General features: G+C 39.0%; 1 protein-coding gene across 1 annotated transcript in view; it reads left to right on the forward strand.

Moving 5' to 3' along the window:
* dlec1 (DLEC1 cilia and flagella associated protein) overlaps window positions 1-17,429 on the forward strand; it is a 128,004-nt gene that overhangs the window by 14,485 nt on the left and 96,090 nt on the right. Inside the window, exons 5-8 of the mRNA XM_028804205.2 lie at window positions 4,341-4,497; window positions 10,774-10,884; window positions 15,596-15,792; window positions 17,122-17,333. Of these exons, the coding sequence (XP_028660038.1) occupies window positions 4,341-4,497; window positions 10,774-10,884; window positions 15,596-15,792; window positions 17,122-17,333 (677 nt within the window). The remainder of the gene's footprint in view (window positions 1-4,340; window positions 4,498-10,773; window positions 10,885-15,595; window positions 15,793-17,121; window positions 17,334-17,429) is intronic.

A 17,429-nucleotide genomic window follows, 5' to 3' on the forward strand; every position in this document is an offset into this window, starting at 1 on the left:
AAAAGCCAGGGTCTGTCATGGTATAGGGTTGTGTCATTGCCCTTGGCAAAGGTAAGTTATACTTCTGTGATGGCAGCATTAATGCAGAAAAGTACATTGAGATTTTAGAGCAACATATGCTGCCTTCAAGATGACATCTTTTGCAGGGATGTCTATGCATTTTTCAACAAGACAATGCAAAACCACACACTGCACACATTACAAAGGCTTGACTGTGGAAGAAGAGGGTCTGGGTATTGGACTGGCCTGCCTGCAGTCCTCGCCTGTCCCCAGTAGAGAATGTGTGGAGAAGTTTGAAAAGAAAAATGTGACAATGACAACCTGTTGCACACCTTAAGACGTGTTTGCAGGAAGAATGGGACAAAATAACACCTGAAATGCTTCATCACTTGGTATGTGAAAAGGAATGGCAACATTACAAAATGGTGAATGATTTACTGCCCCAACTTTTTTTAGCCTGAAATGCAAGAATAGGAGGAATTAAATGAAGTCGACCAGACAAAATATGAAATATCTTGGGTTCATACTGTCTGCAATGAAATAAAATTCAAAGTAAATTTAAAAATTACTGTGTTTTTCTTCTATTTGCATTTTCCATTCAATCCCAGATTTTTCTGATTTGGAGTTGTATGTATATCTGCTCTACAGCAATGCACTCTAAGTATTTTTTAAATTATAATTTCTTTTTGTAGATTAATTTTTTGTATTTTGTTGCACTTATTAACATCTGCCTTATTTAACTAGGTTTGTTTTTCATGGTTGTCTCATGTCATATGCTGCTTTAGTACAAGCACACTTGCCATACTTTGGCTGTAAAATAAGAAGTCTGGCTTGAAATGGCGCAGTCATTTGAGTCAAATCACATCAAAATGGATCTTGTGTGGTTATGCGACCACTTTAAAGATCACTGCTTTTATAAAGTCTACATATTCTTCCTGTGTCTGGGGGTTTTCCTATGGCTTTACCTAAATGAACATTTTGTTTCATGAACAATCATTGGTGATTGGTAAATGTCAGTAAACAACAGGACAACAGAAGAACAGTGCTCAAAACTATTTCAATCATTGCTTATATGTTTTTGAAGGGGAAGGAAGGTCTAAATGATAGATATGAAAACATACAACCCAAAAGATTCAGATCAGAGTCACATAACAAGCTTCGTATCAGGTGGCTGTAGCTTTGGTTATTACAGTCTTTGTTTTCTTAAACCAGGTGTGATGCTTGGGAGCAAAGGGGCAGATTGTAGGTGGCAAAATTTGACCGAGTGGTCCTCTGTTTAGCAGTTGTTTCTCTCTCTCCTCCCAGTCTTGACAGGTGCCCTCTTCTTCTTCTTGTTCTTCTTCCTCTAAGTTGGCAAACCAACTTAAGGTGCATTACCGCTACCAACTGGACTGGAGTGTGAGGCAGAAATGGAAAACAAAACTATGACTAGAAATACCTATATTTTCCAATTAAATGCTTTCTAATAACCCTATAGTTTTTAAATTAAATTTGGATCAATTTAAACTCCTCTCCATACCTTAATAATTGTTCTAACATGAAATTACCCATTCCCAGGGATTTACAATATTGAACTTGTTGTAGTTTATATACCACAAAACCTAATAAAATATGCTCTACTGTCTCTGATAGATTACACAATATGCATGCTTCAGACTGAAGCCATCCTGTCTTGAATAATGTGCTTTTTAAAATCCTTTGCATTTACAGTGTCTTTTGTCTGACCCTTTTCATAATAAAAACCCTGCCTTATGTAAGATAGTGCCATCAGTCAAAGTTTGGGACAACCAATAAGTTCTCATGGTCTGGAAGTTACTTTTGGCTAGACATGAAACATGTTCATTTTGAAGTCCCAAGCCTCCACACACTGGTCACCTTATCTAAGCTTAAACATAAACATTCTAATAAATGATGACACTGTTTAGCAATTTATACTTATTTTTCCAAGAATTCCTATGTCTATTTTCCACACACCCCAGAATTTTTATCTACTTCCAAAATTTGACAGTTTTGGAAAACTACCTCATGAATATTAATGGTCTAATGAGGTCATTTGTACCTCCTTGCCATTTCAGTTACAGAATATTTTGAGTACAGAATGTCAGTTTATGAGCGCTAAAACATAGTTATAGTCCTGGTCAAACAGTTTAACAGCCATTAACTAACTAATTCTAAAATAAAAACACACTAAAATAAAACATAAATATTACGAGTTGTATTTAGCATAACAGCACAATTTTCAAACAGCATTACAGGATATATGCTTGTATGTTACTGTGTTCAGATCCCTATCTTTCTATTATAAAAAAAATCTTGGTGGAAGGAAGACCAGGGAGACGAGACGTGATCTTCTCGGAAGACACTTAAAAGACCCGCGAGATGAAAGAGATTGGCCACGGAGCGTCTCGCAGGGACCTTAAACATGATATTTGGTGCCAAGAGATTGCAATTTGATGTCCCGCGAGACGAGGCAGTGAGACAACATTTAAAACAAGTTCACGAACATCTAACCAAGCAGTTGTTGGAATGCTTTTGGTAGTCAGACGTCATGTGTTCCCAGCTCTTGAAACAACTACAAGCGACAAACAGAACACGCAGCTTGCCAGCAGCAGCAGTTGGAAGCCAGCAGATGATCCGACTGCAACTCCTTAGCGTGCGTTCAGCACCCCCCTTCACAACGCGAGCAGCAGAGACACGAAGTGGCAAAAGGACAGCTGCTGTGCAGGCTTTTAAATGATCAATGCACAGAGCGACAAACATAACAGGCAGCTCGCCAGCAGCAGCAGACAACATGATCCGACTGCGTCTCCTTAGCGTGTGTTCAGCCTGTGATGATGCGGGTTCAGCTCTGTGCTCCCATCCGCTGTTAGGGAGCCCTTAAACCCAACACTGTCGGTAATGTCACCGATGAGCTAGACAGTGAGGCAATAACAATGGAGCAAGGGGATGGTTCAAAAGTGCTTTTATTCAACAAACAAAACAAGTGTTCAAACAAAGTGCAGCAGTGCATTCAAAAATCTTCATTAAATAAATAATCTATTAAAAAACAAACGTGTGGAGGTTAAACATACAAAAAACACAATCCTTTAAAACCGAGGTTAAAATGTTGTGCAAGAAGCAGTCTTTCTTAAAACAGTTACACAAATGCCAAGCCAGGTGCTTCTTTTAAACTAGCGTCTCACCTGCTTCTCCCATTAGGGTCCTGCAGCAGGCGAGACGCTCTCTCTGCAGGTGACCTTCTTTTGCCACTACTTCTGCTACTGTCAGTCGCCTTACCGATCTTTGGCTCCAGTCGGCTCCCCCTGACAGTGACTTGGGACTATCCCAATGATCAAGGCTCCCACATTGGAGACACCACGTCCCAAGTCCCAACTCCCGCGGCCTCACGCGGAGAGTCACTCGTTTCCTGGTCACTCCCATCCTTCATAAAAACAAACTTGGCCTAATACCCAGGCTGTCTGCTCAGCTGCTGCGAGCCTGCTCTCGCTCGCTTACCTGCTGTCTCTCACTCGGTCGCTCGCTCACTTCCTGCTTCCTTCTGCAACCTCCGTTTCCTTCTCTTTCTTTCCTTTCTCCCTCATCGCCAGCTCACGCTTCTATTTATACCGAGAGGACATAGCAGCTGCAGCACATTAGCCCCAGGAACAATCACGGATGTGGGCATTCTCTCACCTGTGCACTTAGGTGAGAAATGCCCACACCACAGATCGCCCTGAGACCCGCTACAGCCACCACACCCCCCCGCTAAGTCGCGAGCGCGGTGATTATTTATTTAAACAAAAACTGGCCTTTGCTGGGAGAGCTGTGGACCCATAACACCACACAGCCGCCCCCCCTTCACAATGCAAGAAGTGTTATACGTCCTGCGAGAAAGACATTTAACCATGCCAGGGCCGGAAATAAAGGACAAGTATTGTTTTTACAAAAGTTTTATAGTAAAAGTGAAAATAATGGATATGTAACAATTCCCATTATATATCCGGTAAACCAAACCCAGGGGTGGGCGAGCGAAGCAAGTAGGGGGCGGAGCCCCATAGTATATATTGACTTGAAAAACACTACATTAAGTTAACAGTGATTTCTTTTAAATATTTTCTTGCAATTCTTTTTATGCTATTCTGGGATGTAAATCTGTTGTTCTCCAACTTGCTGTAATTTTATGTCTAGTAGGCTTCCTGTGATGTAAAATTCACTCATGAAGATAGCACAAATTACTAAGAAGGAGGGATTGTAGTTTAAAGTTATGCATTTTTGCAATATCCTTTAAAGCATTTTAACCTGCGTTTAAGCTTGCTGTATATCTTTGGAGTTGTTCCTGGGCTTATCTGTTGATCCATCAGATCCATTCAGAGTACAAGAGAAGAACAGGAGAAGCAGACATGCTGGAGCAGCACATCATCCAGGCCCGAGCTCGAGCAGCTGCAGACGAGGAGAGGGAACTGCAAAGGAGGAAAGACGAAGCAGGAGACATATATGAGTCGCTGTCCCTACCACTGGGTATGAAGTCATTAGCTTTGTCCTTTGTGAATATACACAACTGAAGAAAATCAGCCCCACACTTAATAAAGACCTGTGTCATGATGTACATGCCAAAATACTCCAAATGACACTGAGACACTTTGGCAGGTTGAAACAAATCTAATGTCACAAATTGTTCATTTTATTCTGTTTACTTTTAAATCCAGTGTTAATGTGATTGTATGTGCAGTGAGTATGGGTTCTTTAAAGACTGGAGGTGCAGCACAGACCACACATGCTACATTATTTGATTAGATCATTTGCATCTCATTGACCATATTAAAGATGCTCTGTTTATTTTTGGTGGGAATTACTTCACTTTTTGCAATCCACTCAGATACATGCAGTATTTTACGGTTAGATTCTCCCAGGATGAAAGGATACTCTGCCTTGCAAACTTTGTCATATATAAAGCTGATTAAAGGTTAAGGCATGGAGAAGCATTACTATGGAAGGATGCGTGACAGAGCTTGCACATCTTGTATGGTGGAGATATTTTGTGAGCTAACACATACTGGTGGGACAAAGCTAAGGTTAATTCCTTAATATCGTACAAGTGCTTGTGAAGACAACATGAATGAATTGTCTGTTAAATATTGTAGTGCCATGTGTTGATGGATTCTTCCTTTTTACATCACTCTTTTAGGTAGTTTGATGTCCTTAGACGGACCACTCACTGGTACTGCACTAGTTGGAATTCGTATGCAACTCTGGTAGGCTTGCTGTTTTTTTTCAGCTGGCACTGAAGTGGCTGGAATGCCAGCTCTTTCTGTTGGTGGTTCATCCCCAGGTTGATTCAACTGTTCAGTAGCGTTACATAGCTCTTCATCCTAGTCACGTTACCCAGTAGTTACTTCTAATTGTTTTTAATGGCAGACAAACTCTTCAAAACAACTGAGTGTTCTTCTCTTCTTCTGTGGTTATGTTGCTTGTGATGAGGGCACATCAGCAGGGATTTTGAGTACTGTACTATCATGTGGTGCAACAGGGGTATTAAACTCTACTGTTCTGTGTGCTGATATGTCCATCACATATGGGCAGACAAACTACTAGTCTCTTGGCTGCCTTACTTATGTGCAAATGCCATTCCTGATTCAGCTTTGAAACTCTCCCTCCATAAATGCTTTGTAACACCTCTATAATCTTCCTTGTCCTTTCCGTTTCACATTGAACACTTAAAGTCAGTGGCAACTCCATCTGCAGCACTTTTCCCCTTCCATGAGGCTGAAGCTCCGCAGCCACCCACATGTCCAGGTCAATGGACCTTAGCAGATAGAGAAACGGACAGGACCTACAGATGTAGCGGCCTTTTAGCTGTCTTCTTGTACTGATCCTGCAAATGGTAATCCAAATCCTAGATCTCAGCCACGACTGTCAAGCAACTCCTCAGAAGTGTTCAGGACTCCACAAAACTTGCTGCTTTGCTAAGTCAGACTGTATGTCTTCTCATCCCACTCTTGACACCAGTGTAGTGCTTGTTGGTGCTGAGTGCCAATGGATTCTCTCTCTTTACATTGCACTTTCAGGCAGCTCATGATCTTTAGAACAACAGCTCGCTGTTGGGATTCATATGTGAGTGTGGTAGACTTGTCATTTTTTATTGGCTCCCCTGCAGCTGGCACTAAAATTGTTCATTTGTATGATGGAATGACCTTTCGTACTGCTTGTGACTCCCAGGCTGATTCAATGCCATTGCAATATGTGTTGTCTATTGCCAGATATTTAATGGAGATGTAATGGGAAATATATTGTGTTCATATTTTCAATTTCCTACTTAATTAATTATTCTGTCAATTGATTGATTGAATGACTAATTAAGAAATATAATATATGCTTAACAAAATTAAATTCTCCTCTTTCTTGTGGCTTCTTATGGGGAGAGGTGTAAAGGTGTAGTGGTGTGTTTATGTGAATGAAAGTCTTCCTCCAGTGAGATGTCAGAGGTCTTGTGTTCAGATCTGAGCTTGGCAGTTTGGGTTTTGTGAGAGAATAATTCTAGTGTAGCAAAACATTCATCTTAATAATTAGCATAAAGGGTTAATAAATGTCAGAAAACCTGTTCAAGCATATCAGGAAACCAGATAAAAGTCAAGTGAACAACAAAATACAAGGATGTACCAGGAGAAGGTTGATGTAATACACTAACAAAGCCAACAAACCAATCAGAGTAAACATCAGGTGATGTGATCAGCACTGTTATGTAAATTGAGTTGTTTATAAAATGACTATTATTATTTTACCAGTAACTGCACACTGCATGATAACGTGCAGTGAATACACTTGACTTGAGCATTCATAATATTTATCATCGTTCTCTGCACGTTTAGCATTCGTTTGCTCAGAGGTTGATGCGCTTGCTGCTTCCTGAGCAGCTCTTCTTTACTCCACCTTAGTGGCCCGCTGCTTCTCTTCTTTCATCTGCATCTTTTCGCATTAAAACTGATTAAGTTAGTTTTTGTGTTGCAATTACTTAGTACGTTTTCTTTCATTTTTAACTTAATCTGGCACTTAAGTCTTCAATCTGCCTCAAGAATGATTAGCGAAGGTGGTAGGGAATGAGAATGGCGCCCGTACACATGCGCCACACGGCCGCCCTGCTGCATGCTGCCGAGAGTTGATTCTACAATAAAATAAAATAAAAATAAAAAGAGTAATAAAATCATCACCCGGATAGTAGACGTTACGTAGTACATGTGTACCAAATTTCAAGTCAATAGGTGAAACAGTTCGCGAGCTACAGGTGATTTAAAATCCTGGACAGACAAACGAACAGCCACGGTAGCATATTATAGAAGAAGAGATTATTATTTTGACCATTCTGATCATTCTGTAACAGACTGCTGTGAAGAATGCTTCCTGTTTGGCTTTTGCTGAAGAGTAATTAAAGACGCAACAAATGAGTTTTTTCCTGCCTGATTACTGACTTGTCCAAGTAGAGGATAAATGTCTTTCTTTAATTAATATATTTGATTTCTAACACAGTTTGAGTATGTCACCAGGCAATGTTCTACATATAAATCAATTGCCTTTTTCTTAATAATTTGAATTTAAGACATTTCAAGTTTAGGAGTCATTGTGACATATTGGTTATTGTTCATAGGGTTCAATTTCCCACTCCAATCGTTATCTGTGTCGAGTATTACGGTTTCCCCATACATCCAAGAAATGTTTTAAGTCTGACCAATAGAAAATTATGAATTGGTATGGTATTGACTGTGCCCTACGTCTCACCCTGGGACAGGCTGTACCCCATTGTTGTGGAGGAGACTAAGTATGTTTAAGAATGGCATGGTATGGTAGCTTTATTACAGACAAATAGGAATAGGTCATTTCATCTGACCACTCATTCACACACTTGTGGTCACGTCATACTGGCCAGTTTAGAGCTGCCAATCAACCTAATACCCACGTTTTGAGAGAAAAAGTGGATTACCTAAAAAGAACACAGCAAATAAGAATGCATACAACGTATACAGAAGTTTAAGTTGCGGGAGGAAAATTAGAATGATAGTCCACACGGTCAATGTGTAGACAGTGATTAGTCTGTTTTTTGAACCCATGACTCTAGGGCTGTGAATCAGCAGTGCAAGCTAATACATGTTTGTCCATCCCACATACATTCTCTTACTGTAGAGATGCATAAAGGAATTTTAACTTTTGTTAAAAATGTATATATTTTTTTTCTAATGAGGAGAACATAGTCCCTTTTATTAATATACAGTGTTTATTAATATACAGTGGCAATGAAAAAGTATGTGAATCCTTTGGAATGATCTGGTTTTCTACATTCATTTGTCATAAGATGTGATCTGATCTTCAGCTAAGTCACAAGTATAGGAAAAACACAATATGTGTACACTAATAACAAACTACCGGTAATAATTATAACTGTGTCTTTATTGAACACACCCATCAAGTATTCACAGTCTGTTGTGGAACAAGCAAGTGTACCCTTGGATTTAATAACTGGTCATATCAGTCATTCTTGGCAGCAATAACCTCTAGTAGCTGCGGATCAGACCTGCACAACATTCAGAAAAGATTTTGGAGCATCCTTCATTACAGAACTGCTTTAGCTCTGCTATATTCTTAGGATGCCTGGCGAGAATAGCTCTCTTAAGGTCATTCCATAGTATCTCCATTGGGTTAAAGTGTGGAATCTGACTGGGCCATTCCGACAGGCATATGTTATTTTTCTGAAGCCATTCTGTAGTAGATATACTTCGAGGCTTAGGGCCTTTTATCTTGCTGTACCACCCAACTTCTACTGAGCTTCAGCAGGTGAACAGCCAACCTGACATTGGTAAACTTGGGATTTCATTTTCCAATTGAATGATGGCAAGCTTTCTAGGCCCAGGATCAGCAAAGCTGCCCCAAACCATGATGCTGCCTCCACTGTACTTCACCATTGGGATGATATTTTCATGCAGGTATGCAGTGCTCCTTTTACATCATAGGTACTGCTGAATATTCTTCCTGCACAATTCAACCTTACGAGTTTTGCCACTCCACAAAATATTTTCCCAGTGGTACTGTGGAGTGTCAAGTTGGTCTTTGGCAAACTTCAGACATGTAATGATGTCTTTTTTAGAGAGCAGTGGCTTCCTCCTCAGTGTCCTGCCATGCAAGCTATGCCTGTTCAATGTTTTATGGATGGCAGAAATGAGAGATGTTAACCCGTTCTAATGATTGTTTCAAGCCTTTAGCTATTACTCTAGGGTTCTTTTTCACCCCTCTGAGCAATCTTTGTTGTACTTACCGAGTCATTTTGGCTGGGCAGCAACTTCTAGGCAGAGCAGCCACAGTGCTAAATTGTCTCCATTTACACATAGTTTGTGTAAGTATGGACTGACGAATATCTAAACAGCTCTATGCAAATCAATAATTCCTGATCATAGATTTTCTGAGGTCTCTTTTTTGCAAGGCATCCTTCATATCAAAAGATGATTTTTGTGAATAGCAAGCAATTTTTTTTTCATTGGTCAAAGTAGCTCTTAACCACACCCCCAATTACATTTCATTGGTTGGACAGATTTGCGAACTCCTGACTGCAGTTACCGCATATACTCGCGGGTAAGTTCTCCCATGGATAAGTCGGGACTTGATCTTATCATATAATTTCCGGTATTTTATAATGTCGGTCGTATAAGTCAAATGCGGAAAACTCACGATATTGGTCCAAGATATTATGATATGCTAACGCCCACCTGAGAGAGTAATCATGGACCACACTGCCTTTTTTTCTATGTGGGTGTGGCATCAGCACGTGCTCCTAGCCTCTGTCTGTCTCTCTCTCTATTGTGCCTACGTGACCACACAGTAATACCCAAACTATTCTGAAGCAACGTTTGCCCTGTTTTGTGTTTTTTGTATCTCATACCCTCATACACCTTTATCGAGCATCCTTTGTCTATGATGGAGCGTTCAATCAGAAGAAAATATGAAGCTGGTTTTAAATTAAACGTCATTGAAGTAGCGAAAGAAATTGGAAACTGTGCTGCTGCAACAAAATTCGATGCGTCTGAGAAACTGATGCAAGATTGGAGGAGGCAAGTAGATGTAAAAAAAAAAAAAATTAAGTGTCGCATTTTTGAACGGGCGTATAAGTCGGGGTCTAATTTTATGATCGATATTTCAGGTTTCAAGACCTGACTTATACGCAAGCATATACGGTAGTTTTTGTTAAAGTCATAGGGGTTTACTTATGTTTTTCAGCCAACACCTCTGAATGTTTGAATGATGTATTGCAAGAACAATATAATATTTTGTGTTATTAGTTAAAACAGATGGTGTTTGTTCATTACTGTAACTTAGATGAAGATCAGATCATATTTTAAGTCAAATTTATATATTAAAGCAGTTATTTTCAAAGGGTTCACATACTTTGTATTGCCACTGTATATTGTAACTGTTAAGTGATAATAGCTTTTTCTGCTTTATAAATATGTATTAAAGATTTGAAATAAAAAGATTAATATGAGGTAAATGAATAGTATATTGTATTTTATTTCTGCAAGTACATACTGTATCTGCAGCATCAGATGGAAAGCAGGAATCAATCCTGAGCATAATGCCAGTCCATCACTGGGTATCTGTGCATTTATGCTTTAACTTACATGCTTGTGATCAACTGGAAAAAGGGATAGAAAGTAAAAAGTGTTATCATTATAAAACTTTAAAGCATACAAATGTATGCCAAAGGATGATTGGACTTTTCCCTCATATTAATATTTTCTCTCTTTCTCCCTATTTCAGCGGAGTCTACCTTCAGGTGGTGCGTGAACAGCAAACTTTTGCGAAAACACAACCTGATCTGCCCAGATGACTACATCTCTAACCCACCTTTACCTATCAAAGCACCCACAGGTAACAGAGGCTTTTTTAATTTTCATCCCTTCACATAGTTACTGAAAAGGGGTTTGGTGGATGATTGGGGTTTGTGTTGTTTCTGGAATCACATTAATGTTTTTGCTTCTGGAGTTGCATCTTCAACCAATCAGCCTTAGAGTTTTCTTTTTTTCCTAGAACATTAGAACAATCTAAATGAGAAGAGGCCTTTCAGCAACAAAGCTTGACAGTCCCTTCATTCTTCTAAAATAATATCAAGTCTAGTTTTGAAAGCTCCTAAAGTCATATTGTCTACCTGACTACTTGGTAGCTTATTCCTTTTCTATGGTCTTCTGTGAAAAAAAAAACATAAAACTTCCCAATGTTTGTGTAAAATTTACCCTTAACAAGTTTCCAAATGTGTCCCCGTGTTCTTGTTGAAGTCATTTTAAAGTAACAGTCTCAATTCACTGGACTAATTCCCTTCACAATTTTAAACACTTCAATCATGTCACTTCTTAATCTTCTATGTTTAAACTGAAAAGGCTACGCTCTTTTAATCTTTCTTCATAATTCATCCCCTGTAGCCCTGCAATCAGCCTATTCACTCTTCTCTGGACTTTTTCTAGCACTGCTATGTCCTTTTTGTAGCCTGGAGACCAAAACTGCACACAGTAATCGAGATGGCACCTCACCAGTGTGTCATAAAGCTTGAGCAAAACCTCCTTGGACTTGAACTCCACACATCAGGGCACTATATAACCTGACATTCTGTTTGCCTTCTTAATGGCTTCTGAACACCGTCTGGCAGTTGATATTGATGGGTCCACTATGATTCCTAAGTCCTTCTCATAAGGTGCACTCTCAGTTTTCAGACTTCCCATTGTGTATTTAAACCTAACATTTTTACTCCCTACGTGTAATACTTTACATTTCCTGATATTAAATTTCATCTGCCACAAATCTGCCCAAGCTGGTATGCTGTCCAAGTCCTTCTGTAATGATTCAAAGGATTCCCGATTACAATTTGACAATCCACTTATCTTGGTATCATCTGCAAACTTAACCAGCTTGTTACTTATATTCTTAGCCTTAGCAATGATAAATTAAGAATTGTATGCACAAAGGCACACATTTTCACATCCTTCAATAATGGAGTAAAATAATCTGGTTACTTTTTTATATTTTTTCCTCCAGTGTTAGAGGATTTAGCATGCGCTTTAATGACGATGACAAAAAGGCTCTCATTTCCTTTCAAATAGAGGACCTTACATGTTTTTTTCTTGTAGTCCTTGGTTGATAATATCAGAGACTAACTTTACATCTAATTGGTTGAAAGTCATAGGGTCATTATTGTTATATGTACAAGTACAGTGAAGTCCATAATTGCATACGCTAATCAGCACACAACATGTTTCTACTCTCCAGCACTGTAACTACCTTACCTCAAAACTTCTATACACTTCTAATACAGCTGTGATGTTGTTCCAAGAATCAAAGAAACCCAGTTGGCCGAAAGGCTTCAGTCTTAACTAGATTAAGAAGTCTTGAAGATGGGTGGAAGGATCTCTAATGGACTAAAGAAAAACATGAAATGGTGCATCAAACAGGTAGCATTAGCTCCAGAAATAGACTGAGTTTGATGGTGGGAAATGCACTATGGAAAGGCCATTCCACTTAAAAGTTGTGAAACACAGCCCCTATGGTGACAAAATAATCACAACAACAACAAAAACAATAATGACACAAATAATAATTGTGTTTTTAGCTTGTATTAAGGAATTCTTCAGCATACAGGCTACACATCAGCTTCTGCAAGGAGTCCGTCACTGAATATCTACAGCATGAATGTTGCTCTCTTTCTTTGTAGCTTTCTCTCATTGTTTGTTGAGGTGTTATCTTGTCAGAGCATAGAAAAGGTTGGAGGGTGGAAGGTAACTGAGGGCCACAATTAAAAAGTTCCAGGGTTGAGCTGGTCAGCAGTTGTGGTGCTCCAGAGGGTCTGGAGCTCAGCAGCTGTGGGGCTCTCAAATGCCTTGGTGTGGTAATGCATTTCATTACTTTAAGAGAATGTTGTATTAGTTCAATAAACACATAAGTATCTAACGAGGAGCTTCCCTCACCCCCTTTCACCAGAAATTTCTAGAAACAAAGAGGTTTGTTTCAACGTTTCTTGTGGCAGAGAGCAGACTGATACTTCTTAGAAGGCTGGCTTCTTTCAACATCGGCAATAAGATGCTGCAGATGTTCTATCAGACGGTTGTGGCAAGCGCCCTCTTCTATGTGGTGGTGTGCACCATAAAGAAGAGGGACGCCTCACGCCTGGACAAAGCTGGACAGTTTGACATCCATGGCAGAGCGACGGGCGCTGAGCAGGCTCCTATCAATCATGGAGAATCCACTACATCCACTGAACAGTGTCATCTCCAGACAGAGGAGCAGCTTCAGCAATAGACTACTGTCACTGTTCTGCTCCACTGACAGACTGAGGAGATCGTTCCTCCCCCACACTATGCGACTCTTCAGTTCCACTCGGGGGGTAAACGTTAACATTATACAAAGTTATTATCAGTTATACCTGCATTTTTATCACTCTTTAATTTAATATTGTTTTTTATCAATATGCTGCTGCTGGAGTATGTGAATTTCCCCTTGGGATTAATAAAGTATCTATCTATCTATCTATCTATCTATCTATCTATCTATCTATCTATCTATCTATCTATCTATCTATCTATCTATCTATCTATCTATCTATCTATCTATCTATCTATCTATCTATCTATCTATCTATCTATCTATCTATCTGATACAGCATAATAGTCAAAAGAAAAAGAAAAATTTATAGTTAAAAAGAAATACATTGATTGTGACATTATAATAATAAGTAGAAATTAAATATATATTGCATATCAAAAAATAAATTTCATAAGCAGGTGTTTTATCTTGGAAAGGTTTTTGAGGAATGCCTCTCCATAAAACATAAACCCCTTTTTAAATACACAAATTCATTTTGATGTGGAGCCACGGTTATGTGACACACCACTATTGGTACTTTTGTTTGCCTATTCGTATACTTACCAGCCTTTGAGGATATATAGTTCATAGCTGCAATACAGTTGTGCCCAGGACTGCAGTCCACTACCTTCTGTCAGTAGCTCCTTCAGACTTCACCCAGGTACGACTGTCACTGTAGCCTTCCTATTAGGTGTGTGCTCTCTCCTTTACCCCGATTGACCTACACTAGCTGAGAAAGGAACTTGAATATCAGCCCTCGGTGGTATAATAAAGCAAAATGCGCATACAGGAAAGCAGGTTTTAATAAATTTAATCTTTAAACATTATTCAGATAGATAGTGCCCAAAAGGAAAAAAAATGTGGCAATGAACACCAGTATGACCTTGTACTACTGCTAGATGTTTAGACTTTCCAGGTGGCCCAATTCTTACATTGCTTGAAGTGTTTGCAGCAAATCACAGAAGTCTTGGCATGCCTTTTCACCCCCTGTAATCAGCTTTTTTACTGATCTTATAAATTTAAACTGCATAATATGGTGATCCAACACAACTTTGCCTCTTTTTACAATGAAATGTGTTGTCTCTGAAATGTGCTTTCAGAGCTTACAGTATATGCTTCTGCCATTATAGTCAGGAGGCCACAGTATGGTGTGCTTTTGTAACTTGAAATGGGGTTGTAAGAAGCCCTCTTTGAGAGTTTATAAAATTAATATCACATTTCCAAAATCAGCTGCTTTAGCTTAAGCTTTTGACTTCACACATGGGAGTCAACTGCACAGCATGCATGAATAACTTAGATATGCATTATAAAAGTATCAGTAAAAATACATAGCATTGCACAGCTAAACAGTATCTTAGGCTCACAACATAGCAGAGCTAATTACACATTCTACTTTAAACTAATTATTTGTTAATTCTTAAGCAAACATTGAAGCATTAGTGGACAAAGTACATTCTCAGCTGTAAAGTAACATGAACAAAGAATTTCAATGTAAAGCATCAAAAAGTAAAATGAGGTATCTTTGTAAAGGTCCACTTTTTAAAAATTATGAGAAACATTCTGCTCATTTCTCCAACAAAATAACAGATTATGTAACATAAATGAAGGCGAGGTGTATTAAATACACTGATGCCTACAAGAGACCACTGCAGTCCACTACGATTGAGGATGAACAGCACAAGTCAGCTCCGTAGAGTGTGTGATCAGAATCAAGCATCTGAATTCTTTATGTATGTCATGATGAATTTGTGAAACTAGACAAATTCAACGGTCTGAGAAATTAAAATGATTACATTTTTTCTAACTGTTTTCATGAGAGTTAAATTGCATGAACTCATTTTTAAATTTCATATGTATACAGACAGTGTGTACATTAATGATCTACAATAATGAAGCATTTTGTTGTGCCAGAATAAAATGGACAAAAGAGCTTCCATGTGGCTTTTAATAGGAGGACAAGCAAAGAAGGGAAGACAAATCAGAACGTGGCTACTTCAATAAAGTGAGCCACTGACACCTCTCTGTAGTGGTTTGTCCATTTCTCCGCATCCCAAGCAGTTTGCTACTGCCTCATGTCTCATTACATGTCTGTCTCTTTTTGGCCTGTGAGTTTAGCTTTTAAACAAACTTTAGAGTCAGACCACCACCAAAGGTTACCTACTAGGACATTCTAGTTGCAGACTTTGATTTGCTATGTCTCATTGATTTACAATTCGCATTTTGTTTTATGTAGCTGAATCACCTGAGGATTATAGAAGATCAACCTTCAACGTACGAATGCACGAGTCTAAATCTCCACAAGATGAGAGTGACACTGGAATTCATTCCCCTGGGAAAACGATGGAGAGTCTGCTGGCCGAATCAGAAAGCTCCTATACATTGCCTCCAACTCCCGAGTCCAGTGAGAAACTGAAGAGAGCCCCCATTCAAGTGAGACTTGTGTTCTGAATCTTTGGACTAGGGCAAGCTTTGTGCCCTGTGTTTCAGATTGTGATAATGAGTATTAGATACAAAAAAACAAGTCTTACTTTAAAATTGCAAAATATTAGAGTCATAGAAATTTACAAAGTTAACCATGTCCTGAATAAGCAGGTTAGGAAGATAAATGGACAGATAGGTGAAACACAATTTGTTTGATCATTTACCAGATCAGAGGACAAAACCAAAGCCAGGGTCAAAATGAAACAAAAATCGAAAGCAGAATTTTTTCCTAAATAGGGCTAGTCAGTGCTGAGGGCTTTCTTTTTAAAGACTATATGTTTAGATGTTGACAAATGCTCACTATGGTGTCATCATGACATGTGCATTACATGCCTAGAGACGATGTAGCATCATAGCAATTGAACGTTCTAAAATGGTGATACTCAAAAAAACAAACACAAAATGGCCGTGTCCATGAAAAATATTCAGATGGTGGCTTCTTTGAAAAACAAACCTACAAACTTCCAATGACATATCATCACCAAAATAACAATATAAATAGTCACACATAAAAATTAGTAACATGTAATAAACATGTACAAACCAATCAATAATACATTCCTAATAAGAACAGGGCGAGCAGCATGGTGATGTGAGGTGTCCTGGGGGAATGATGATATGAATATAACAATAAAGGCTTGCAGGTCTAGGGAATTGAACTGCACACTGCTGAAAGAACACCACCTTGGCCTCTGGCTACTCAGACTGGGGTACTTGATTTATCTTAGCAAAGTAAAAGTTCACAAGTTAATCAAGTGTTTTGGCTTTTACTGTTTCAAGGTGAGCAGGCATCCAGCACACTTATGGACTGTGATGAATTTATTCCAAGCCCAAGCCACAAACTTGTGTAGTACCACACCTCAGACAAGGTCTACCACAGCCTAGTGGTCCGTGTCTTCTCCCTACCTTCACAAAGAGATGCTTTGCTTCCTGTACAGTTTTCTGATAAAATGGAATAACAACACCTAAAGCACTTGTCTTTGGCATAAGGGTAGAAAACCCAGTACCTGGAGACAACCTGCAAACACTGAAGGTGGCTGAAGTGGGATTTGAATTTTGAATCTAGTCTCCATGTGCTTTGAGACAGCAGTGCCAACTCATGTGCCACATTGTATACCTTACTGTGTGAAGTGAAAATCAGCAGACAAATATACCTTATTATGGTATTAGGTAAAGTAAAGATGCTTTAAGTTATTGACTTGATTTTGCACATCTTGGTTGAAACACAGAAATTTGTGCTTGTTGGTCTGAAGTGTGTATTATTGTCCTTTTTCTTAGAAAATGGAAAAGACTGCCCCAAAGAAACCATCATGGTACAGGTCAAGAATTCAGGAGGAAGAAGAGCTTGCAAAATATGAGGAAAAAAAAAACTTTCTGAAAAATCCTCGATCTCTGCCCCCAAATGTCCAAGGTGGAGGAAAATCCTTGATAATCCCCAAGATGAAAGTAGAGAAAATGGTGTCTGGAAGAAGGGTGATACTGGAAGAAAGGTAACCCTGGAATATGACTAAGGGACAGGGGGCCAAGGCAAAGCCATTGGTTAGGCGGCCATTATAGTATTAAAAGAGTATTTCTGTCAAGTGCAA

The sequence above is a fragment of the Erpetoichthys calabaricus genome, chromosome 6 (genome assembly GCF_900747795.2).
Source record: "Erpetoichthys calabaricus chromosome 6, fErpCal1.3, whole genome shotgun sequence".
Classification (NCBI taxonomy): Eukaryota; Metazoa; Chordata; class Cladistia; order Polypteriformes; family Polypteridae; genus Erpetoichthys; species Erpetoichthys calabaricus.